The sequence below is a fragment of the Odontesthes bonariensis genome, chromosome 21, assembly GCF_027942865.1.
Source record: "Odontesthes bonariensis isolate fOdoBon6 chromosome 21, fOdoBon6.hap1, whole genome shotgun sequence".
NCBI classification, from domain to species: Eukaryota; Metazoa; Chordata; class Actinopteri; order Atheriniformes; family Atherinopsidae; genus Odontesthes; species Odontesthes bonariensis.
The window spans coordinates 2,813,518-2,840,297 of record NC_134526.1 but is presented as its reverse complement, the minus strand read 5'-3'; the positions used below and the strand labels follow the sequence as shown (position 1 = coordinate 2,840,297).

Sequence of the window (26,780 nt, the reverse complement as noted above, 5' to 3'; positions counted from 1 at the left end):
ATTGTGAGACTGAATTTTAAAAAATAATGATTTAAAATGATGTAAATTATCAAATGTCTGAGAGGAGAAATCAATAATTCAGTCTATAATCGCACATCATCAGGATGAACCCCGGCTGCTCACCAAACTTCTGCTCATTGCAGCAGAATCAGTGAAGATCTGTCAGCAGGTTGGAATCCATCTGGGCTGATGCAGCTCAGTGATTCCTCTCTGATGTCACAGTTTGTCACAAACATTCTAAGTACATGAAACATTACTAAAAATAAAAAAAAATGTGCAACAAATAAAACAGGACGAATAACTTTTAAAGAAATATATGAAACAATCATAAAACCTAACAAAATAAAATGTAATAAATCAACTGTAATCTCGTTAATCCACAGTTTGCAGCGTGTTGGAGTGAAAAACCCGTCTGGCTGCTTCTGTTTGTAACTCATAACTTTGTTGATAGGAAATTCTCCGCTGGCCCCATTCTCCCCCAGGTGGAGGCTGACCTCCAAACAACAAAAGGTCCAGCTCCAAACTGTTGCCTTTTGCCAACGACAAAGGACAGCTTAGTTGAAAAACTACAAGAGGTTTTAACGCAAATTTCAGTGTGAAGCTTTGACTGGAAACACACAGAAAAACAACATCCTGGAAGAATGGCAGCTTCCATCTTTAAAGGACTGGAAGAGGAAGAAGTTTCCAAGGAATCATTTAGAAGAGTTTCAAACAGAAACTGACTGAATCCATGAATCTGAAAAGGTGTTTCTGAGTGAAAGAGACAGACATGAACAGACTGAACTATCTGTTCAGCAGGGATTCTCTGACAGGAGGACACACTGTATACTCAGCACAGAGACACTGAGGAAACAGATGAACAGAACCTGAACCCAAACCCAGGATGCAGAGGTTCTTCAGTGAATGTGGTGCTGAAGGTGTGGAGGTGGATCAGTGTGTCAGAGGAGACTCTGTAGAAGGACAGAGTGCCAGCAGGACGGTCCACATACACTGCTGCTCTGTTACAGACAGAGGAGGAGGAGGAGGAGGAGGAGGAGGAGGAGGAGGAGGAGGAGGAGGAGGAGGAGATAGGTGTTTCTCTGTCATTGTGATAAACAGAGTAACCAAAACAATCAGAGTAGCTCAGCCTCCAGGACTGATCGTTCCATCCAAACAAACAGTCACTGTCTCTTCCTCTCCTGCTGATTTATAGACATCGACCAAATGTGGGTTATTAGGTTCGAATTTGCTTTGTAGAATTCCACTACAAACCCATTTGGCCCAGGGGACTTTCCATTTTGTAGCTGTCCAACCACCTCCTGCACCTCTGCCAATGAGATAGGAGTGTCTAGTTTGTCAGCCAGATTACTATCGACTTTGGGATATATAAGCATCTCTAGGGGCTTTTGGCTCTTCCAGATTTCGGGCGAGTACTCTGAAGTATACAGGTCAGAATAGAACTTTAAATACGCGTCATTTACTAATTTCGGGTCGGCGACCACTGTGGCGACTACTGTGGTAGCGGAGTTGGACAAAGTGAAGGGTCCAGAGGAGGACCTATCTAGAACAGGGTCCTGAATAAGGTTGAAATCGCCACCTATAATCAGGTAATGACTGTCTATGTCAGGAAGGGAAGAGAAAAGATGGGTGAAAAATTTGTCATCATAGTCATAGGCACTCACTAAAATAACTGGGATGTCAAACAGCCTGCCTGATACAGCCACAAAACGGCCATTAGGGTCCTCAATAGATTTCGTTGGTTCAAATGTTATATTTTTGCTAATAATAATTGCCGCCCCTCTCGCCCTCGCGGAAAGCTAAGAATGAAATACATGACTCATCTAAGGTCTTATAATTTGTGAAATCTCAGAGGTCTTAAGGTGAGTTTCCTGAAGGAAATAAACAGAAAGAGAGACAAAAGAGGAAAAAAAAGCTATTAACATATTTAAAACCCCTATATAGCTTCCAGTTTTTTTATACTCACTGATCCCCATAACTTCACCACTCCCTTGGGACAGAATGTAACCCTTATAGCACACAAACAGTCAGACAATAACCAAGAAAGTTTTAAGTGCCTCCCACATTCCAAGGTATAAAACCAAACTACTCATATGTGAGCATAAACAAATGCAACAGTCATTATTGAAAATTCCCCCAGAGTATTTTTAGAAAAAGAGATAACAATGCAAGCTTTCCCGCTATGCCATCCCTTTAGAGCAGGGGTGATATGCCCCAGGAATATAAATCAAAGACATAAATAGAGAGTCTGCATCTTCATGTTACATAAAAATAATAAAATTAAAACATTCATCAGAACTCCAGACATCTTTGTATTAAATGTTTGACTAATATTACCCCTAATAACAAAATCATTCCTCCGTTTGCGGCCCTCGCGGATTATCAGCTCTTTGGTCTGGTGTCGATGAAAACATACGATCACAGGCCTTGGCCTGTCTCCCTGTCGTGGCTTAGCAGCTAAGGAGCGGTGGGCCCGGTCTAGCTCTGGTGGGGTTTGTAGCACTTGGTCCACGAATATCTCCATCAGAGACTTCAGAGAAAATGGTCATGGGTCATGGACCCTCTGTGGACTGTGGCAGGCCCACAATCCTGATGTTGTTACGCCGGTTTCGTCCCTCTAAATCGATGCTCTTGGTTTTGATCTTAGCACAAGCCTCTGCTAAGATGGAGCATGATACTTCCAGGCCCTGGATACGTCCTTCAGTTAAATTGGCGTTGGTCTCCAAACTTGCAATTCATTCACCAAAGTCCATCAGTGTGGCCTGTACTGTGTCCAGTTTAGCTTCAAGAGAAGGAAACGCTGACCTGATCTCAGCACACAGCGCTGTCGATATGGACCGGCAGTGCTCCTCCAGCAAGCTAGTAAGAGCAGGTATGCTAATCTGGCCAGCCCCAGCGGACGAGTTGTCTCTATTGGTGTCTATTTCCTTAGTCTGCTTGTTTTTGGAGGCCATGAATCATGTAGGAGATATTACTCACTATTACTAGAGAGTCGTGTCAGATTTGGGTTATAAAAAGTTTTGTTTTTTCAGGTCAGTGGGGGAGAGCGCGATGCATGCGTCTACTCTATTCCTCTCTCCACCGGAAGTCCCAACTAATAACTTTTAAAGAAATATATGAAACAATCATAAAACCTAACAAAATAAAATATAATGAATCAACTGTAACCATCTCGTTAATCCACAGTTTGCAGCATGTTGGAGTGAAAAACCCATCTGGCTGCTTCTGTTTGTAACTCATAACTTTATTGATAGGAAATTCTCCGCTGGCCCCATTCTCCCCCAGGTGGAGACTGACCTCCAAACAACAAAAGGTCCAGCTCCAAACTGTTTCCTTTTGTCAACGACAAAGGACAGCTTAGTTGAAAAACTACAAGAAGTTCTTAAGCAAATTTCGGTGTGAAGCTTTGACTGGAAACACCCAGAAAAACAACATCCTGGAAGAATGGCAGCTTCCATCTTTAAAGGACTGGAAGAGGAAGAAGTTTCCAAGGAATCATTTAGAAGAGTTTCAAACAGAAACTGACTGAATCCATGAATCTGAAAAGGTGTTTCTGAGTGAAAGAGACAGACATGAACAGACTGAACTATCTGTTCAGCAGGGATTCTCTGACAGGAGGACACTCTGTATACTCAGCACAGAGAAACTGAGGAAACAGATGACCAGACTGTAAATCCAGGATGCAGATGTTCTTCAGTGAATGTGGTGCTGAAGGTGTGGAGGAGGATCAGTGTGTCAGAGGAGACTCTGTAGAAGGACAGAGTGCCAGCAGGACGGTCCACATACACTGCTGCTCTGTTACAGACAGAGGAGGTGGATGTTCCTCTCTTATTGTGAAACAGAGAGTATTTACCTCCATCAGAGCAGCTCAGACTCCAGGACTGATCATTGTATCCAAACACACAGTTATCTCTGTCTCCTCTCCTGCTGATTCCTCTGTAACTCACTGATATAGAAACTCCTCCTCTCCACTCGACCTCCCAGTAACAGCGACCAGTCAGAACATTTCTACACAGCAGCTGATGACAGCCATCAAATCTGTCTGGATGATCAGGATATGAATGAACCTCCACACGTGTCACCTTCCTGTTGTTGTCAGACAGTTTCAGTCTCCTGTTCACTGTGTTTGTGTCGATTGTGAGTTGACAGGAATCTGATGGAGAGAACAAACACAGTCCAGCTGCAGTTATTGATCTATCATCTGTTCACTTTGATCAATGAGTGATGTGACAGTGTGAAGATGGCTGGATGTCATGAATCAGATGAAGAACACACTCACACTTCCTCAGCCCTGGTGTCAGCCATCGTTCTCCAGCAGGCTCCACCCTGAAAGGAGGAGGGGGGTCAGAGCAGCACCGTCTCTTTCAGCATCAAACATGGACATTACATGGCTCTCACACACACTTTGTTCTACACTGAGAGAGATGCTGGCTGCTCATGAGGACTTCACACAGCCCCACTTCAGAAACACAGAAATGTCCCTTTAACTGGATGAATAAAGTCTCTGAATCTGCTGAATATGTTTCCTTACAGGCTGAGCATTAACCAGCAGATGGTTGCTGGTATGTATGTTTTCTTTGGGGCCCATTTATCTGAGGAATGACACGATAAACCTCCATCATTCTGACAGATCCACGCTGTTTTAAGGGGACACCGGCTAATGCTGGCAGACATTTCCTGCTCCTCCTCACAGAGGTTTGCTCCTCCCTCGCTGCTCGGCATCACTTCTAACCAGCTCATGAGCCGGTTAGAAGGGAAATGATTAAAGCAGCAGAGCTCTCCATACCTGAGAGTGTCCAGCCTCCACTGTGGATCCTCCAGTCCAGCTGAGAGCTGCTTCACTGCTGAGTCTCCTGGATGGTTGTAGCTCAGGTCCAGCTCTCTCAGATGGGAGGGGTTGGAGGTCAGAGCTGAGACCAGAGAAGCACAGCCTTCCTCTGTGATCAGACAGCCTGACAGGCTGCAGGAAACAACACAAATGGCAGAAACTGAGAGAAAAGACTCCAACAGCAGACAGCATCCTGAACAGGTCAGCTGTTCATCCATGACTGTAAAGCAGAATTAAAATGATCAGCAGCTGAACAGGTGAATGAATCCTGACCTGAGAGCTTCCAGGTTACAGTTTGGACTCTGCAGTCCAACAGACAGCTGCTTCAGCCCTGAATCCTGCAGGTTGTTGTTACTCAGGTCCAGTTCTGTCAGGCTGGAGGACTGGGAGCTGAGAGCTGAGGACAGAGCTGCACAGCTTCTCTCTGAGAGGTTACAGTCGCTCAGTCTGAGGAGGGAATAACAGGAAGAGAATTAAGTTATGTAGTTATTCAGTATTCAAGTTAAAGATGGTTGAATTAATGACATTTATCCTAGTTATATATTATAAAGTGTTGCCACATTCCTGCAGCGTGTTTCTTTCCTCTTGATGTAAACTGATCTGATGGAACTGTTTGCTGTGAATCTGTGTTATCTACAAACTGAAATTATCTGAGAAATAACTCAGTTATTTTCTCTCCTTTTACCAAGTAAACAGAGCATTTAAAACATATTTATATCTGTACTCACACAGCTTTGTTGGAGGCTTTGACCACTGGCAGCAGCCTCAGAAGAGCCTCCTCTGAAGCAGAGTATTTCTTCAGCTCAAACACATCCAGATGTTTTCCTGATGACAGTAAGATGAAGCCCAGAGCTGACCACTGAGCAGGAGACAGTTTATCTGTGGAGAGACGTCCTGAACTCAGGGCCTGTTGGATCTCCTCCACCAGAGAACGATCATTCAGTTCATTCAGACAGTGGAACAGATTGATGCTTCTCTCTGCAGACAGATTCTCACCGATCTTCTTCTTGATGTAATCAACTGTTTCCTGATTGGTCTGTGAGCTACTTCCTGTCTGTGTCAGCAGGCCTCGTAGGAGCCTCTGATTGGTCTGCAGGGAAAGACCCAGGAGGAAGCGCAGGAACAGGTCCAGGTGTCCATTTGGACTCTCTAAGGCCTTGTTCACAGCACTCTGATGGAGATATTTTAGTTTTTTTTTGTCTTTGAATGATTTAAACCTCTTTGGTTGTTCCACCATCAGGTTGAGTCCAGAGTTGATGAAGGTCAGATGCACATGAAGAGCAGCCAGAAACTCCTGAACACTCAGATGGATGAAGCAGAACACCTTCTCCTGGTACAGCCCTCTCTCCTCTCTAAAGATCTGTGTGAACACTCCTGAGTACACTGAGGCTGCTGAGATATCGATGCCACACTCTGTCAGGTCTGATTCATAGAAGATCAGGTTTCCTTTCTGCAGCTGCTCAAAAGCCAGTTTTCCCAGAGACTCAATCATCTCCCTGCTCTCTGGACTCCAGTGTGGATCTGTCGCAGCTCCTCCATCATACTTGAGCTTCTTCACTTTGGCCTGAACCACCAGGAAGTGGATGTACATCTCAGTCAGGGTGCTGGGCAGCTCTGCTCCCTCTCTGGTGTCCAACACATCCTCCAGAACTGTAGCAGTGATCCAGCAGAAGACCGGGATGTGGCACATGATGTGGAGGCTTCGGGATGTCTGGATGTGGGAGATGATCCTGCTGGCCTGCTCCTCATCTCTGAATCTCTTCCTGAAGTACTCCTCCTTCTGTGGGTCAGTGAACCCTCTGACCTCTGTCACCATGCCAACACAGCCAGCAGGGATCTGATTGGCTGCTGCAGGTCGTGTGGTTATCCAGAGGCGAGCAGAGGGAAGCAGCTTCCCCCTGATGAGGTTTGTCAGCAGCACATCCACTGAGGTGGGCTCTGTAGCATCAGTCAGGGGCTCCTTGCTGTGGAAGTCCAGAGGAAGTCGACACTCATCCAGACCGTCAAAGATGAACACAACCTGGAACTGTTCAAAGCTGCAGATTCCTGCTGCTTTGGTCTCAGTAAAGAAGTGATGAACAAGCTCCACCAAGCTGAACTTTCTCTCTCTCAGCACATTCAGCTGTCTGAAAGTGAATGGAAACATGAAGTGGATGTCCTGGTTGGCTTTGCCTTCAGCCCAGTCCAGAGTGAACTTCTGAGTTAAGACTGTTTTCCCAATGCCAGCCACTCCCTTTGTCATCACTGTTCTGATTGGTTCATCTCTTCCAGGTGGGCCTTTAAAGATGTCTTCTTGTCTGATGGATGTTTCTGCTCTGCCTGCTTTCCTGGATGCTGCTTCAATCTGTCTGACCTCATGTTCATCATTGACCTCTCCGGTCCCTCCCTCTGTGATGTAGAGCTCTGTGTAGATCTGATTCAGAAGGGTTGGCTTTCCTGCTTTAGGAATCCCCTCAAACACACACTGGAACTTCTTCTTCAGACCAGATTTAACTTTACGTTCACAAAGATCTGAATGAAGACAACAAATAACATCAGTAATCAGACATTTCAACCCTGTACAGAATGAGTATCTGAACATCTGCTGTTCTGTGTGCTGAGACATCAGTAAATGTGTCATTTATCCAGCAGGTTAAACCTTTAGAGAAATCCTCTTACTGCTCTGCAGACGGTCAGCCAGCTCCTCCTGCTTCATTCTCCTCAGGAAGTGAACTGTGATCTTCACTAATGCCTCTCTGCTGCTCCTCTGCTCTTCATCCTCACCCTCCCTCTGACTCTCTAAGCATTCTGGGTAATCTGGACTCAGAGCCTTCTGGATCTTCTTCAGCTCCTCCTTCACAAAAGTGAGCATGTTGTCCTCCAGCAGCTGGAACAGAAAACTATATGAATGAGCCCATCAGACTGAAACCATGGAGCCAAACATCAGATCCATGTTGGACACACTGACAACCCACTGGCCTACAGAGTGCAGCATGGAGATGGCTGTGAGCAGAACAGATGGGAAAGTAGTTGTTGTACATGTACAGACCATAAATATGGAGTCCAGCTGTGTTTGATGCTGCTGGGCAGACGGACCACTGGGACCCTCTGAGCTCTGCTGGTCCACTCTGTGGAGGAATCATGAAGAATGAGCTCACATTGTGTCTGTCCACACAGAGAGCAACACAAGGTGAAGGGCCATGAAGGGATGTGTGGATGTGAGCAGTGAACGCAGCCATAAAGCAGCTGATTAACTCTGAAGCTGCACATCATCAGCATCTGTGTTCCAGAAGATAAGAGCTCAGTGTGTTTCTAACAGTGGGAGGAAGCTGATGTCAGATGAAGCAGTGTGAGGAGGAAGGGATACAGAACTGTGTGAACAGACAAAAGATGTGTTTCTTTGTGAGGAGTCCAGCTGACGTGTTGGTTGGATCATAGCTGTAGTTTCTAAAATACAACAAAAACTTCAGTCTGGAATTAGTTCATTGGTTTCCAAACCTATTGAACAGAAACAAGTCCAAAGAAATGATTTCAGAGTCTTCACTGACCAACTTCTTTGTATTCAGAAAACAGAACCAAATGTAGAACCTGATGCAGCAACACTCAGTAAAAGTTGTTCTGGAGTCACAGAAAGACGGAAAGTTTACAGAATCTACAGGAACAGCGTTCTGGAAGCTTCTCCAACCAGCAGGTTACCTGCTGACAGGTGAGGGTGTCAGGATCAGGGCTTGAAAACGAAATTATTTTTCAATCGTTCCGTTCCGAACGGTTCAGGCATGTTTAACGTTTTCGTTCTTGCGTTCCGCCACCAACATATCGTTCCTGAACCGGTTCGGAACGTAAAATATCGTTCATTCTTATCGTTCCGGCAGTGTTTGGCGGGCCTATCAAGTCTACGTGTGTGGACTTTACCTTAGAATAGACGTACTCATTAGTATTTGCCCTTGATTTACACCGTAGCTCTATGCCCAAAAATAATAAGTCACCGGCAGCATCCAAAAACATTCAGATGGGCTATCCATCCCACATAGCTTACTGTAGCCTATAGGCCTGTTCTATGATAAATAATTTCTTATCAAAAACATTTCTGGATAAGTGGGGGAGAGCCGGGACCAATTAAACACGTGCGCCAATGCGCGAGATCCAAATTTCTGTTAAGCTTTTTTTCTGCCATTCTGAAGACTATATTTCATCTAATTCACTTATTCTATTATTATTACTTTAGACTACTTACTTGAGCCCTGTTGCAGAATTTATAGTGGATCCTCCTGTTTTATTTTGACCCAGCATTAAGGCGTGGGTGACGATTGAAACAAGTGTTTCGTGCCGACAGTGTCCTCCTACTGACACTTAAATCCTTTTTGTCAGTAAACCTGACAACGTTAACATTTCATACTTTCGGATTTATTAAAGTAACGATTCATCTGCTGTATGGTCATAACATCCTACTGCATAAAACAACTAAAACAACTTTTGATCACAAAAAAACTACGACGGGTATGATTTTACTTATCAGTGTCAAAAACAGGCTTGTGGGGCTTACGCTGGAACTAGGTGACGTCACGGTGATTCTCGACAGCTGCCTGCATTGAGCCTAGCGGGCAGCGAAGTGAACGCACAACCAGAAGTAGTCTTTTTTTTCCGCTGACAAAGGCTACGCTTTTGTGAAATTTTATAAAATATATAGAGAACGAAAAAAAACGTTATTAACCGGTTTTGTGGATTTTAGAATAACGTTTCTGTTCCGGAACAGTTGAAGACCATTTCGTTTTCGTTTCCGTTTCCGTTCCTCGTAAAATTCCGTTCGTTTTCGGTTTTCGTTTTCGTTCCTTGAACCGGTTCGGAGCCCTGGTCAGGATTGGGTATAACAGCAGCATCCACCAAAGGTTCAGTCTCTCCAACAAGGATGGGTCGTGGCTCACCGCTTTGGGCCAAACTCCATCAGAGAATCATCAATAAGTTCAGGAAATATTTCTCAGTGTAAGATTGTAAAGAACTTTGGTCTTTCAGCATCTAAATGTTAATTTTACTCCCTAAAAGAGACCTATTTTAACATCCATTCTTTCCACTTTGACAGTTTCACATGTGAACATGAAATGGATGTGAATCAGAGCTCACATTAAACACAAGTTGGAATAAGAACTGTTCAAACTGACTCTGGTACATTTTACAGTGTTACACCATTTACACACAGCTCACCTCTGAGGCCGGGAACGTTGGACTGCTTTAAAGTCAATAAGACGACCCGCTGACCTGTCGCTCTGCATGGACACACAGCTGGGTTCAGGTTCAGGTTCAGGTTCAGGTTCAGGTTCAGGTTCAGGTTCAGGTTCAGGTTGGTTCCTGTGAATAAAGGTGGTTTGGTGATGTGAGTGCTGAGCTCTGACATGGAGAAGAGTCATGGACAGTTAGAGATGGTCACCTCACCTCTGAGCTTTGCTCCGGCTCTCATGTTCCCCACACAGAGAGGTTTTAGTGTCCTCACACTGATCCATGCTGCTGAACTCACATCAGCTCACACACACTTTCTACCTTCATCTGCAGAGGAAACACACATCATTCATCTGCACATCAACTCACATCCTCTTTTCCATCATCTGTGCTGTAAAAAGATCAGCTGCTCCTCCTCTGATTGGCTCTGATTCTCTGTTTCATATCAGTGTCAGCTGAATGCAGTCAGACAGGAGTGCTGAGGCAGAGGAAGCTGCCATCAGCTGCTGTACTTCCACCACCTGTCCACTAGAGGGAGGCATGGAGCTACAGCCCAGCACACACCTCATGGTCCCGATGACGATGATGAAGGATTCTGTCAGTTTAGTTTTCAGCAGTGTTGTGCGTGAACGAGTTCATTGAACACGCTCATTTTTTCGCGAACGTTGAACTGAACGCAACACATTTTTTAATAAAGAACTTGAACGTGAATTCGTTCACATTATGTGTCATGAACGGCAGTCATCACTGTAAATGAACATTGGAATTTGTTTTCCATTGAAAACTGAGTGACATCTGTTTTCTCTTTTGAAACCCTCCTGTATTCTCGCTGGTGCCGCTTAAATCATGTATCACCAGACAGAAATGGTTTTGACATTGGGTGCGCAATGCATTGCGGGCAACGTAGTGTCCGGCTGAGAATAGTTGAATAACATACTGGCTTCCGAACGACGTTACCCGTGATGAATTGCGCGCGGAGGGCTGGAGGAGTGAGAGAGAGAGAGAGAGAGAGAGAGAGAGAGAGAGAGAGAGAGAGAGAGAGAGAGCGCTGCAATTAAAAAAAAAGGCTAGTGGAAGTGATGGCACGGAGACAGACACCGATTCTCCTGAACATTTAAAACAATTTTACACTCTTGCAAACCAAGACCCCGACGGCAAAAATCTTACTTTTGTGTGTACTTTTCTGTGTCCACCTGCGCAGCAAAAACAACTTAGGACATCAACAACGTCCTTCTCGAATTTGAAACAGCACATTGAGTTAAAACATCCATCCAGTGTGAATGCATATATGCACGCCCTCGAGGGTCATAAGGGAGGAAAGGGAAAAAAGACCCCCTGCCAACCCCAAACGCAAATTACAATACCTTGTCTGTACTGCTGCAAGTTTCATCACCTGGTAAGAAACCCACAATTGCAGTGTCATGAGCAAATGTCTACAATGAGCAGTTTCAAAGAAAATATAGTGATTTATCGCTCGTAGTGTGAAAAAAAGTATTTATTTGAATATCTCACGAAAAAAGTAAAATGAACTGAACTTTGAACTAGTTCAGAATTAAAATTGTGAACTTTGAACGTGAACTGTTCACTTTGAGCATGTATGAACTGAACTTGAACTAGTTCAGAAAAGCTGTGAACTGGCACAACACTGGTTTTCAGAGGACTTTTTAACAGCAAATACAAACAGGGACAGATGTTAGATCTGAGCTGTGTGAGGCTTTTAATAAAGCTGATCAAAAGTCTAAATACTGAGAAAAAGGAGCTGAAATTAAATCAAAATCAAAACTTGGGAATTTTGGCCCTTTGGAAATGCATTCAAATTCATGTATAATGGGACAAAACCAGCCCTATTTGGAGGCCTCATAACTCAGCCATACTTCATCATAAACACATCATTCAAAGTTTAAACGGGGCAGGAAAGACTCAACTTTAACTGAACTAAAGTGTTTGTTGATATATTGTAAAGCTTTGACACAACAGCAGTTTAGGTTTTAGGAAAAATCAGGACTCCTCTCACTCTGCTGTCCTGGGGTCTCACACTCTTATTTTTACCAACTCGATATTAATACCAAAATCACTCAAACAAACTTCCCTCACATTCAAAATGTTTGCTGCACCCAGACAAATTATACTTCAAAATGTAGGTATTTTTGTCCTCTTTCACCCAAAGTCTCCCTCATTGTGCTTGGCCTCACGGTTTTCTCTCAAATCCCCTCTGAGCCCAGAGAGCGACCACTCGGGCTGCCATTGACGGCCATTATAACCAGGTTACCTCATCTACTTATCAAATCAATGTGAAGGCTGTTTTTAAAACTGCCATTAAAAAAATACCGTACATAGTAGCAGCATAAAAAATACACCAGTGGCTTCTGCCGTCCCTTCTGGCGCTCACAGTCGAAGTATATTTCAGATATGACTTATAGTTTTTGAACAGCGACTGTTTGTTCGAGGCAAACATGTCAGTATTGAGCACCAAGGTCTCCCTGTCAGTTGGAGCCATATAGTGTGTGTACTCCGCTACTATTACAGCTGTCGCCATAGCAACTAATGACACAGCTGACCCTCCTTATAAGGGCACAGCCAAGATGGCTGACCTGTTATAACAGCTTTATGACAGCCTCTGTGTTATGTCTGCTCCCATTACAATATGACTACAACATGGCAGCCTTACACGTCTGTACATGACACATCTGTCTCTCCTTTAAGATAATAATTACCAAACGTGTTAGAAAATGGTTCGATCCACCTCAGGGGTTTTTCAGATTTTACGGCTATTTTTCTGGTCATGAATGTGATAAATATATTTGAACTTCAATAAAATAAAAACATGAAACATAAAAATATCACCTGATCATCATGTTGATTGATTCCAGTTAATCAATAATCTCATCATCATGTAGATTTATCTCCAACCACAAACTGATCAAAGTTTGTTCTGAAATAAGAAGTGAACATGTTCTCCAACATCACAGAGCAGAAACAAACAGGAAAGTTTGAACTTACTCCACTCGACAGACTGAGACACAGGTGAGCTGCTTCCTGGAACCAGTCAGAGCCGAGTCCACCTGTGATGGAGGCGGGACAGATAGAACCTGTCTGACCAGAGGAGTTCATGTTAAACACACCTCCAAGTTCCTGAACAACAAACTCTGAACTTTGTACTGCAGTTCTCTCTGAGATTCAGTGTAAATTCTCCTCATGAACATGGCTGCCTTTGCATCAGAACAGGTGTGTTCAGGTGTGCTCTGATGCTCATCAGCTCAGGGTCAACAGTGAAATGAACTCTGAGAACAGACCACTCATCCTGGCAGTCAGGGAGGAGAGGATGGGCTAACCTGGATCCAGTGTTGGCTTTGTGTCAGCCTTTAATCTCACTCTATATTTTGGTCTGATTTTCATGCTGATGACCAGTTTTGATCTCAGTAGAATAAAAAAAAGATGCGTTTTTAAGTCTAAGGCAAACTGCAAGAATTGTTTTAAACGGCTCGGATTCTAATTTTCTATCAGTGTTGCTCATGTTCATTTTCTCAAACAGCTGATTGATCATGTGATCAGTCATGTGGGGAAGGTGTTAGAAATTATTCACAAAAGCTGTTTTCCACAGCAAAAGGAAACAAAACTTTATTGTAATTTTATGTTTGGTGGTTCAGACGTTGGATATAGAGCAGAAATAATGAAAATCTGGGCCCTCTGAGGGCAGAAGCTCAGACAGTAAATGCTCAGGTGGGCAGGAGTCCATCAGGACATCCGCCTCCCCTCCCAGAGGAGACTCATAATAACACAGAGACAAGTGATGGCCTTTATCCAATAAAAGCGACTGAACTGTTTCACTTATATTTTGTTTTTGGATGGATATAACAAACAAGACAAACATCCAGAAGCACAGCTGCTTGCCTCTGCAGGCAGATATACTTTACAGGCCATAACAAGCAAAGAAACACTCACCTATGGTCACGAGCTGTGGGTAGGGACCGAAAGAACGAGATCGCGAATACAAGCGGCCGAAATGAGTTTCCTCCGCAGGGTGTCTGGGCTCTCCCTTAGAGATAGGGTGAGAAGCTCGGTCATCCGGGAGGGGCTCGGAGTAGAACCGCTGCTCCTCCGCATCCAGAGGAGTCAGATGAGGTGGCTTGAGCATCTGGTTAGGATGCCTCCTGGACGCCTACCTGGTGTGGTGTTCTGGGCCCGTCCCACTGGGAGGAGGCCCCGGGGAACACCCAGCACACGTTGGAGAGACTATGTCTCTCGGCTGGCCTGGGAACGCCTCGGGGTCCCCCCAGAAAAGCTGGAAGACATGCAGCAAAGGGCCGTCCGGTTCGGGACTCGAACCGGGGCCAGCTGCAGCGAGGACTGTAGCCTCTGTACATGGGGTGCCGCTGTGCCCACTACGCCACCGACCACCCCCTGTCGGACGGGCCCGGAACACCTCACCCCATTTAATGTTTCTCTGCTTCAACACACCTGATTCAGAGTAAATGGATCACTTCAAAAGATTAAGTTCTGCAGAACCCTGCTAACGATGCATTAATCAGAATCAGGTGAAGCAGGGAAACATCTAAAACCTGCAGGACAGCGGCCCTCGAGGACCGGATGTGGGTATCCTAGCTCTAAGGATTCATCAAGAGAAGATCAGGACCATGGCCCCAGGAAGAAAAACTTTTAATTTAAATGTCTTACATTGATAAATAGCATAAGTAGTATAAGTATAAAGTACCAATACAATTTTTTAGGAAATCCACAGACTTCCAGCTAATGATTCTGTGGACATCTCAGCACTGTTCAACAGTAGATCACCATCCTTAAAAGATTTACATATAATGTACATGTGTTCCATATTGACACCCAACTGCTATTCTTCAGAACCCACTGCAGAGGAGTTGGAGGATTTAGTTCTAACACAATCCATCAAACAACAACATCATCAAACGACAATTATAACCAATTACAGATTTAATAAACAGTGCGGAGAGGGTTATCGAGGAGGAGTTTGAAGTGTTTGAAGGAGATCTTCCCACCGTAAAGGATGGCAGCAAGAATGGGATGAAAGAGCCCGGTTTCAATGGTTGGACTGATTCTTTTCACTTTATACATGCTTCCATCAGGTAACATTATTAGACAGCATGGCATAAATTTCCATTGCTATGCTGATGATACTCAGCTGTACTTATCTATGAAACCAGATGAAACCAATCAGTTGGTCAGACTACAAGCATGTCTTAAAGACATAAAGACCTGGATGACCTTAAAGACCTTTCTGTTTCTACATGTTTTCTTTAGACCTGAAGGAACTAATCTAGTTATATAATTACTGTAGATGGTATTTCTTTGGCTTCTGGTCCTACAGTGAGGAACCTTGGAGTTATTTCTGACCAGGATCTGTATTCAGGCTCACAAATAAAACCGGTTTCTAGAGCCCCTTTCACACTGAGGAAGAACCCGCGTTTAATTCGCGAATTTAGCGTGTCCGCTGTTCCTTTCACACTGACGACCCGGGTTGGCGTGTCAACTCAACCGCGTCGGACCCTAGTCTTTTTGCCGAGCCGAGTTTGATGTGAAAGCAATTGATGCGGGTCGGACGTGGGCGTGGCGTGGACAGAATGGACAGCTGATTCAGAACAACAGCGACAGGTGAGGACAAGTTTTACTCTGTTTTACTTCAAGTTGGAGACATTTTTGAAGATGTCCAACTTGGGAGACAGAGGAGAGGACGTTATTTACCGCCACATGTCGGGGACGGTGAAAGAGGGACCTCTGCTGGAAGGGCTGGCGAGAAAGATGGGAGAACGTGGTTTCCCACGCAGCAAGATGCAGGTGACCAACAAACTAAAGGTCATGAGGAAAAAGTTCCATGCTGTTAATGACCACAACGGCAGGAGTGGCAGAGGGCGATTGGACTGGCCATATTTCGACATGTGCCAAGCCATCTGGGGAGGAAGCCACTCTGCCAACCCCATTGCCATTCAGGGCAGCATGGAGCTCGCACCCGCTCCTCTTCCCACACCACCGTCTCCTGTCCCCAGCACAGCATCTGTCAGCCCCGCCGAGATCGAAGATGCAAACGAAACAGCCAGCGGGACCAGTGAAAGTCTCCATGAACTGCATATACAATTGCAAAAACAAGTCCTCAAGGTGTCCCGCCATCGTTGGTTTGAAAAATTTGATGCAGACAGGTGTATTTAACCCTACCTCCGATGCATGGCTTGTGCCTATGTCATTGTACACCCCCAGCATTTTATGTGTTTCGTGTGACGCTCTGTCACTAGGCAACTCCCCCTGAACTCGGCTTCAGGCGACACGGGTCACCTAATACGCCAAGCTTTCACATTGCTCGACGCGGGACGAAGTGGCAATTTGGACCCACTACGGTAGCGGGTCTCAGTGTGAAAGGGGCTTAGGACTGCCTTCTTTCACCTTTGTAATATTGTTAAAATCAGGAACAAAAATAAAACCTAAATTTACTGTAATTATGTGTGAACACCCACGCTGCTGGTGATATAAACTGTGGTGGGGAAACAAAACGTTCATACTTTTAGTTGTTTAAGATTATTTAAGGGGGTTTCTTCCTCCATCGCTGCTCTTTCTGATGATTTTACATCATTTTGTGACTCATTGATTTGGAGTCTTTTTATATTCATTTAGTGTCTTTAAGGATGTTTTTCTCTGAGGTTGATCTGTCTCTTTGTGCTGATTCACAATCTGATGAAGGTTTTAGAAAGTTTTACATTTCCTCTCCGTCATTATGGATCCTCTTTTACTCCTTTCAGATCTCAGCGTTTGCAATTTTTGTTTCCTTGAGTTTATTTGGAGTCTTTGTGGAGTATTTTGAACCTTTTTCTCATTATTTTTCCCCTCAGTCCATCCATCATTTTAACAGATGTTAAAATCACCTCCCAGCTCCGGTAAGAGTGACCAAACAGATGAACCATTTAATTACACATAAACCTGTGTATTACACGGCCATGTTTAACTCTGGTCTGATTATTACAGAAAACACTTCTGTTCTGTTTTAGGTGGATCCCAAGGGGATCATTTAAACTGAAGTTAACTGTACTTTTATCAGTAAATAAAAAAAATTACACTCAGTTCAGTGTTAAAGGTATTTCTGATTTTCCTGCTAAAACTGTTTCCAGATCAGTTTCACCATCTTTACAAACCTGCATTCACTGCCGTCTACTGGCTACAACGAATAATTTAGTTTATTTTTAATAACAGGAAAAGATGTTAATTGTTCTGTGTGAAACTCAAACAGTTTCTCTGGAGATAACATAGATATTAATTATGTTTACATGTCACTGACACATTTCTTATATTTGTATTTTCCTGAACAAAAATCTTAAATCAAGCTGTTTATTGACTGTGTCTAAGACTCTAAGACTGTATCTGATAGAAACAAACCAGTTATGTTATAAGTTCCCGTGGAGGCTTTTTATTAATCAATTTCTGAAATAAAACAAGAACCAGAAATAAAGAAAGTCATAAAATTCACTTTAGTTTTTATTGGAATGTCCAGCAGAGCAAAGATAAACATATTTAACTTCTGTACATCTTCAACATCACTGATCTTATAAATTATCGCCCTCTTCACCTCAAAGATGCCGTCTTGATGGTCAGGACGGACACGTCAAAGGTGCCCCCGCTCAGGTCAAAGATCAGGATGATCCGTTCTCCTGAGGCTACTTTTTCATATCCAAAGGTAGCCCAATTTGAAATTAATAATGAGGTACTTTGAAAATTTAAGAGTAGCCCGTTCCTACTTGCCTGACTTGCCCATAGAAGGCTGACACAGTCATTCCATTTTGGGCAACCTTCTCAATGGTGGGTGTATCCTGGTAAGGGTAAAGTGTGAAATATGATTTTTTTTTCTCCTCCTCTCACCTAATGTGGTATTTTCTCCTATCTGGAAGGTGCTGCGCTCATCACTGAGCTGCATGGCCACGGTCACCCATCTCCCTTGTTTTGTTTTTTATGTTGTCTGTCTGGATGGGTTGTACTGGAACTTCTTGGAATTTCCCCTTCGGGGGATTAATAAGGTATTTTTTAATTTGAATTGAATTTGAATTTGAATTTAGACTTTTTTCTTCCGTTAGGACTATACTCTTTTGTCGTTATTGTTTATTTTTGTATTTTTGTTCATGATTTGGTCTCATGCAGCTGCCATATCAATGTGTTGATGATCAGCTATAACAATTTTACTTGTATAGCACCAATTCACAACAAAAGAAATCTCAAAGCACTTGAATTACTTGTTTAACTTAATCTTAAATTCCAAACAGTTCAACCCAGTTACTTTCCAAATCAGTGTTTGGTTGTTGGAGCTAATAATTGGCCACTGTTGTATTAAATCTAAAGAAATCTACATTTTAAAAGTATCAAATACTCCAGAAGAAAAATCTATTAAAACTCAGCATCCTCAAAGAAAAGGTAATAATTTAATCAATCTATTGAGCTAAAGAGTAAACTATGTTCAAATAAAAATAAAAAATAAATAAATAAAAGATAAACAATCCATAAAGAAATAAAAATGTAAGATAAAACATCTGACATACAATTTCTAAAAAATATTTTCATCAATAAAGTGAAAGTTTTAGATAAATAATTAAACATTTTATCAAAAAGTCTAAATGTTCAGATACTAAATACAAATTTAATGTAAAAGATTAAATCAAAATGATTTTTGAAAATATTTATTGAAGATTTTAAAAATTCAACATTTCAAATACAAAGTCAAACATTGCGAGACTGAATTTTAAAAATAATGATGTAACATTATGTAAAATATCAACTGTCTGAGATGAGAAATCAATAATTCAGACTATAATTGCATATCATCAGGATGAACCCTGGCTGCTCACTAAACTTCTGCTCATTGGAGCAGAATCAGTGATTTAAGATAAACACAAAAAACTTGTGCCAAATAAAAAATGGACCAGACTCAGTGAATAATTCCTTATACTCTCTATATACACCAGTGAGCAGTACTGACCAACATGTCATTTGGGTCATCAGGGGGGAACCTCCTTTCATCAGTGTTTCGTCGAGTTTGGCCCACGTCACCTCCAGGAGGCTAGACAGTGATCACTGGCGTCCCAGAGTCCTAATGCCAGCCATCACTGCTCCTCACAACACAATAACCATCTTTTTTCTTTCTATTTTTTTCCACAAACACAAGCTACCTCAGCCTCTCACCAACTGCACACCAGTCACAGCGGTTTGGGGATTCAAGCCCTGGTTCGGGTAGGGGGAGAAATAAAGAGGTAAAGATAAGTAGGAATGGGATTCAAACCCTGGACCGGGTAGGGGGTAATGAAAGTATAGAGGGTGCCAGAGGTGGAGGCAGGACAAGATACACTAGCAGATTCAGCAGACAAACTCACCTAAACAGTCTTACAATCACTAAAAATGCCAGCAAAAAAACAAAGCAAAACAGGCCAACTCACCTAAAATGGCCACCTGGTTTCAAAAGACTCACATGGGCCACACCCTCCACTTAAATATCCTGAATTTCTTCTTTGTTTCTTCAAATAGTCTGTTTACCCTAAGTGCTCCCCCTGCTGGGCCCCCAGCTACTATTGCTTCTTCTAATCCAAATCCATTGACTGGACTTTACTGCCTCATCTGACACTTCCTTCACTCTTTTCCTCACACTCTGTCCACTTACACCCAGCTCCCTCAACAATGAGACAACAGACTTTGCAACAAATCCTCTACATCCTACTTCCACTGGACAGATTCTAACCTTCCATCCTCGCTGCTCTGCTTCTGCCCCCAACTCCACATATCTAAGCTTTTTCCTTTCATATGCTTCTGCTACTAATTCCCTCCAAGGAACAGTCTCTATGAGACTGGGCTCTATGAATTAGACTCATTCTACTCCTAGACCACAAGACTATATCAGGCCTTAGATTTGTAGAGACTATTTCCTGGGGAACAACAAGCTTATTTCCTAAATCTACCTGCATCTCCCAATCACAAGCATCCTCCAAGCTGCCTTGCCTCCTTATTGTCTTATTAACTTTCCTGTTGAAACCTGCTGTACTTAAGCACAGTCTAATATCCTGAAAATGTGCTCTTACTAAGTTAACAACTATTACGGGCACTCTAAAATACTCAAACGCTTTCCAAATGAGGCTTTGTGGCACTGAAGCAAATGCATTTGCTAGATCCAGAAATAAAACATGCAAGTCTTGGCTGTCTGAATCTGATGCCAAATTATGCTAGTGTGCTCTAAACACCCTGTGAAACCTGGTATTCCTGCCTTCTGCACAGTAGTATCTATTAAGCTATTATTTTCTAAATAACTAGCTAAACTCTGTGCAACTAAACTAAAGAAAATCTTCCCCTCTACATTTAGGAGGGAGATCATCCGGAGCTGACTCAAGTCCGAGGACTCTTTCTCCTTTGGAATAAGAACGCTTGAAACCACAAATCTGAAAAAGTGTTTCTGAGTGAAAGAGACAGAATTAACTATCTGTTCAGCAGGGATTCTCTGACAGGAGGACACTCTGTATACTCAGCACAGAGACACTGAGGAACCAGATGACCAGAACCAGAACCCAAATCCAGGATGCAGAGGTTCTTCAGTGAATGTGGTGCTGAAGGTGTGGAGGTGGATCAGTGTGTCAGAGGAGACTCTGTAGAAGGACAGAGTGCCAGCAGGACGGTCCACATACACTGCTGCTCTGTTACAGACAGAGGAGGAGGAGGAGGAGGAGGAGGAGGAGGAGGAGGAGGAGGAGGAGGAGGAGGAGGAGGAGGATGTTTCTCTGGCATTGTGCCAGACAGAGTAACCTCCATCAGAGCAGCTCAGAGACCAGGACTGATCATTCCATCCAAACACACATTCACTGCCTCCTCTCCTGCTGATTCCTCTGTAACTCACTGATATATCAACCCTTCCTCTCCACTCGACCTCCCAGTAACAGCGACCAGTCAGAACATTTCTACACAGCAGCTGAGAACATTCATCAAATCTGTCTGGATGATCAGGATATGACTGAACCTCCTTCACATATGTCACCTTCCTGTTGCTGTCAGACAGTTTCAGTCTCCTGCTCACTGTGTTTGTGTTGATTGTGAGTCGGCAGGAATCTGATGGAGAGAACAAACACAATCCAGCTGCAGTTATTGATCTATCATCTGTTCACTTTGATCAATGAGTGATGTGACAGTGTGAAGATGGCTGGATGTCATGAATCAGATGAAGAACACACTCACACTTCCTCAGACCTGGTGTCAGCCATCGTTCTCCAGCAGGCTCCACCCTGAAAGGAGGAGGGGGGTCAGAGCAGCACCGTCTCTTTCAGCATCAAACATGGACATTACATGGCTCTCACACACACTTTGTTCTACACTGAGAGAGATGCTGACTGCTCAAGAGGACTCACACAGCCCCACTTCAGAAACACAGAAATGTCCCTTTAACTGGATGAATAAAGTCTCTGAATCTGCTGAATATGTTTCCTTACAGGCTGTGCATTAACCAGCAGATGGTTGCTGGTATGTATGTTTTCTTTGGGGCCCATTTATCTGAGGAATGACACGATAAACCTCCATCATTCTGACAGATCCACGCTGTTTTAAGGGGACACCGGCTAATGCTGGCAGACATTTCCTCCTCCTCCTCACAGAGGTTTGCTCCTCCCTCGCTGCTCGGCATCACTTCTAACCAGCTCATGAGCCGGTTAGAAGGGAAATGATTAAAGCAGCAGAGCTCTCCATACCTGAGAGTGTCCAGCCTCCACTGTGGATCCTGCAGTCCAGCTGAGAGCTGCTTCACTGCTGAGTCTCCTGGATGGTTGTAGCTCAGGTCCAGCTCTCTCAGATGGGAGGGGTTGGAGGTCAGAGCTGAGACCAGAGAAGCACAGCCTTCCTCTGTGATCAGACAGCCTGACAGGCTGCAGGAAACAACACAAATGGCAGAAACTGAGAGAAAAGACTCCAACAGCAGACACCATCCTGAACAGGTCAGCTGTTCATCCATGACTGTAAAGCAGAATTAAAATGATCAGCAGCTGAACAGTTGAATGAATCCTGACCTGAGAGCTTCCAGGTTACAGTTTGGACTCTGCAGTCCAACAGACAGCTGCTTCAGCCCTGAATCCCGCAGGTTGTTGTTACTCAGGTCCAGTTCTGTCAGGCTGGAGGACTGGGAGCTGAGAGCTGAGGACAGAGCTGCACAGCTTCTCTCTGAGAGGTTACAGTCGCTCAGTCTGAGGAGGGAATAACAGGAAGAGAATTAAGTTATGTAAGAACTTTATAAATATTATAAAGTTCTTGCAGCGTGTTTCTTTCCTCTTGATGTAAACTGATCTGATGGAACTGTTTGCTGTGAATCTGTGTTATCTACAAACTGAAATGATCTGAGAAATAACTCAGTTATTTTCTCTCCTTTTAACAAGTAAACAGAGCATTTAAACATATTTATCTCTGGACTCACACAGCTTTGTTGGAGGCTTTGACCACTGGCAGCAGCCTCAGAAGAGCCTCCTCTGAAGCAGAGTATTTCTTCAGGTCAAACTCATCCAGATGTTTTCCTGATGTCAGTAAGATGAAGACCAGAGCTGACCACTGAGCAGGAGACAGTTTATCTGAGGAGAGACTTCCTGAACTCAGGGCCTGTTGGATCTCCTCCACCAGAGAACGATCATTCAGCTCATTCAGACAGTGGAACAGATTGATGCTTCTCTCTGCAGACAGATTCTCACTGATCTTCTTCTTGATGTAATCGACTGTTTCCTGATTGGTCTGTGAGCTACTTCCTGTCTGTGTCAGCAGGCCTCGTAGGAGCCTCTGATTGGTCTGCAGGGAAAGACCCAGGAGGAAGCGGAGGAACAGGTCCAGGTGTCCATTTGGACTCTCTAAGGCCTTGTTCACAGCACTCTGATGGAGATATTTTAGATTAGGTTTGTAAAACATTTTTGACCACACAGAGGTTGTTTGTTGTTCCTCCATCAGGTTGAGTCCAGAGTTGATGAAGGTCAGATGCACATGCAGAGCAGCCAGAAACTCCTGAACACTCAGATGGATGAAGCAGAACACCTTCTCCTGGTACAGCCCTCTCTCCTCTCTAAAGATCTGTGTGAACACTCCTGAGTACACTGAGGCTGCTGAGATATCGATGCCACACTCTGTCAGGTCTGATTCATAGAAGATCAGCTTTCCTTTCTGCAGCTGCTCAAAAGCCAGTTTTCCCAGAGACTCAATCATCTTCCTGCTCTCTGGACTCCAGTGTGGATCTGTCTCAGCTCCTCCATCATACTTGAGCTTCTTCACTTTGGCCTGAACCACCAGGAAGTGGATGTACATGTCAGTCAGGGTGCTGGGCAGCTCTGCTCCCTCTCTGGTGTCCAACACATCCTCCAGAACTGTAGCAGTGATCCAGCAGAAGACCGGGATGTGGCACATGATGCGGAGGCTTCGGGATGTCTGGATGTGGGAGATGATCCTGCTGGCCTGCTCCTCATCTCTGAATCTCTTCCTGAAGTACTCCTCCTTCTGTGGGTCAGTGAACCCTCTGACCTCTGTCACCATGCCGACACAGCCAGCAGGGATCTGATTGGCTGCTGCGGGTCGTGTGGTTATCCAGAGGCGAGCAGAGGGAAGCAGCTCCCCCCTGATGAGGTTTGTCAGCAGCACATCCACTGAGGTGGGCTCTGTAGCATCAGCCAGGGGCTCCTTGCTGTGGAAGTCCAGAGGAAGTCGACACTCATCCAGACCGTCAAAGATGAACACAACCTGGAACTGTTCAAAGCTGCAGATTCCTGCTGCTTTGGTCTCAGTAAAGAAGTGATGAACAAGCTCCACCAAGCTGAACTTTCTCTCTCTCAGCACATTCAGCTCTCTGAAAGTGAATGGAAACATGAAGTGGATGTCCTGGTTGGCTTTGCCTTCAGCCCAGTCCAGAGTGAACTTCTGAGTTAAGACTGTTTTCCCAATGCCAGCCACTCCCTTTGTCAGCACTGTTCTGATTGGTTCATCTCTTCCAGGTGGGCCTTTAAAGATGTCTTCCTGTCTGATGGATGTTTCTGCTCTGCCTGCTTTCCTGGATGCTGCTTCAATCTGTCTGACCTCATGTTCATCATTGACCTCTCCGCTCCCTCCCTCTGTGATGTAGAGCTCTGTGTAGATCTGATTCAGAAGGGTTGGCTTTCCTGCTTTAGGAATCCCCTCAAACACACACCGGAACTTCTTCTTCAGAGCAGATTTATGTTTAAGTTGATGCAATTCTGAATGAAGACAAGAAATAACATCAGTAAACAGACATTTCAACCCTGTACAGAATGAGTATCTGAACATCTGCTGTTCTGTGTGCTGAGACATCAGTAAATGTGTCATTTATCCAGCAGGTTAAACCTTTAGAGAAATCCTCTTACTGCTCTGCAGACGGTCAGCCAGCTCCTCCTGCTTCATTCTCCTCAGGAAGTGAACTGTGATCTTCACTAATGCCTCTCTGCTGCTCCTCTGCTCTTCATCCTCACCCTCCCTCTGACTCTCTAAGCATTCTGGGTAATCTGGACTCAGAGCCTTCTGCATCTTCTTCAGCTCCTCCTTCACAAAAGTGAGCATGTTGTCCTCCAGCAGCTGGAACAGAAAACTATATGAATGAGCCCATCAGACTGAAACCATGGAGCCAAACATCAGATCCATGTTGGACACACTGACAACCCGCTGGTCTACAGAGTGCAGCATGGAGATGGCTGTGAGCAGAACAGATGGAAAAATAGTTGTTGTACATGTACAGACCATAAATATGGAGTCCAGCTGTGTTTGATGCTGCTGGGCAGACGGACCACTGGGACCCTCTGAGCTCTGCTGGTCCACTCTGTGGAGGAATCATGAAGAATGAGCTCACATTGTGTCTGTCCACACAGAGAGCAACACAAGGTGAAGGTCCATGAAGGGATGTGTGGATGTGAGCAGTGAACGCAGCCATAAAGCAGCTGATTAACTCTGAAGCTGCACATCATCAGCATCTGTGTTCCAGAAGATAAGAGCTCAGTGTGTTTCTAACAGTGGGAGGAAGTTGATGTCAGATGAAGCACTGTGAGGAGGAAGGGATACAGAACTGTGTGAACAGACAAAAGATTTGTTTCTTTGTGAGGAGTCCAGCTGACGTGTTGGTTGGATCGTAGCTGTAGTTTCTAAAATACAACAAAAACTTCAGTCTGGAATTAGTTCATTGGTTTCAAAATTTATTGAACAGAAACGAGTTCAAAGAAATGATTTCAGAGTCTTCACTGACCAACTTCTTTGTATTTAGAAAACAGAACCAAATGTAGAACCTGATGCAGCAACACTCAGTAAAAGTTGTTCTGGAGTCACAGAAAGACAGAAAGTTTACAGAATCTACAGGAACAGCGTTCTGGAAGCTTCTCCAACCAGCAGGTTATCTGCTGACAGGTGAGGGTGTCAGGGTTGGGTATAACAGCAGCATCCACCAAAGGTTCAGTCTCTCCAACAAGGATGGGTCGTGGCTCACCGCTTTGGGCCAAACTCCATCAGAGACTCATCAATAAGTTCAGGAAATATTCTAAAGAACTTTGGTCTTTCAGCATCTAAATGTTAATTTTACTCCCTAAAAGAGACCTAATTTAACATCCATTCTTTCCACTTTGACAGTTTCACATGTGAACATGAAATGGATGTGAATCAGAGCTCACATTAAACACAAGTTGGAAAAAGAACTGTTCAAACTGACTCTGGTACATTTTACAGTGTTACACCATTTACACACAGCTCACCTCTGAGGCCGTGAACGTTGGTCTGCTTTAAAGTTCATAAGACGACCCTTTGACCTGTCGCTCTGCATGGACACACAGCTGGGTTCAGGTTCAGGTTCAGGTTCAGGTTCAGATTCAGGTTCAGGTTCAGGTTCAGGTGCAGATCCAGGTGCAGATCCAGGTTGGTTCCTGTGAATAAAGGTGGTTTGGTGATGTGAGTGCTGAGCTCTGACATGGAGAAGAGTCATGGACAGTTAGAGATGGTCACCTCACCTCTGAGCTTTGCTCCGGCTCTCATGTTCCCCACACAGAGAGGTTTTAGTGTCCTCACACTGATCCATGCTGCTGAACTCACATCAGCTCACACACACTTTCTACCTTCTTCTGCAGAGGAAACACACATCATTCATCTGCACATCAACTCACATCCTCTTTTCCATCATCTGTGCTGTAAAAAGATCAGCTGCTCCTCCTCTGATTGGCTCTGATTCTCTGTTTCATATCAGTGTCAGCTGAATGCAGTCAGACAGGAGTGCTGAGGCAGAGGAAGCTGCCATCAGCTGCTGTACTTCCACCACCTGTCCACTAGAGGGAGGCATGGAGCTACAGCCCAGCAGACACCTCATGATCCCGATGACGATGATGAAGGATTCTGTCTGTTTAGTTTTCAGCAGTGTTGTGCGTGAACGCGTTCATTGAACACGCTCATTTTTTCGCGAACGTTGAACTGAACGCAACACGTTTTTTAATAAAGAACTTGAACGTGAATTCGTTCACATTATGTGTCATGAACGGCAGTCATCACTGTAAATGAACGTTGGAATTTGTTTTCCATTGAAAACTGAGTGACATCTGTTTTCTCTTTTGAAACCCTCCTGTATTCTCGCTGGTGCCGCTTAAATCATGTATCACCAGACAGAAATGGTTTTGACATTGGGTGCGCAATGCATTGCGGGCAACGTAGTGTCCGGCTGAGAATAGTTGAATAACATACTGGCTTCCGAACGACGTTACCCGTGATGAATTGCGCGCGGAGGGCTGGAGGAGCG

General features: G+C 44.2%; 1 protein-coding gene across 1 annotated transcript; it reads right to left on the bottom strand.

The window, feature by feature from the left end:
• Positions 1-26: 26 nt before the first annotated feature.
• LOC142370803 (NACHT, LRR and PYD domains-containing protein 3-like) lies at positions 27-26,340 on the bottom strand. Its single transcript, XM_075453286.1, has 10 exons — positions 26,005-26,340; positions 25,753-25,920; positions 24,755-24,833; positions 24,385-24,592; positions 22,449-24,237; positions 22,048-22,221; positions 5,099-5,272; positions 4,784-4,957; positions 4,277-4,323; positions 27-4,150 (listed from the first exon to the last, which is right to left on the bottom strand). The coding sequence occupies exons 1-10, from the start codon at positions 26,070-26,072 to the stop codon at positions 3,630-3,632; spliced, it is 3,402 nt and encodes a 1,133-aa protein (XP_075309401.1). The 5' UTR covers positions 26,073-26,340; the 3' UTR covers positions 27-3,629.
• Positions 26,341-26,780: the final 440 nt, after the last annotated feature.

Bases quoted from the DNA above. Each gene is read 5' to 3' on its own strand.
- LOC142370803 (XM_075453286.1), bottom strand. From the start codon at position 26,072: ATGGATCAGTGTGAGGACACTAAAACCTCTCTGTGTGGGGAACATGAG. The intron at 24,593-24,754 runs GTCTGTACATGT...TTTCTGTTCCAG, and splicing joins AGCTGGACTCCATATTTATG to CTGCTGGAGGACAACATGCT. The intron at 24,238-24,384 runs GTAAGAGGATTT...GTCTTCATTCAG, and splicing joins GGCTGACCGTCTGCAGAGCA to AATTGCATCAACTTAAACAT.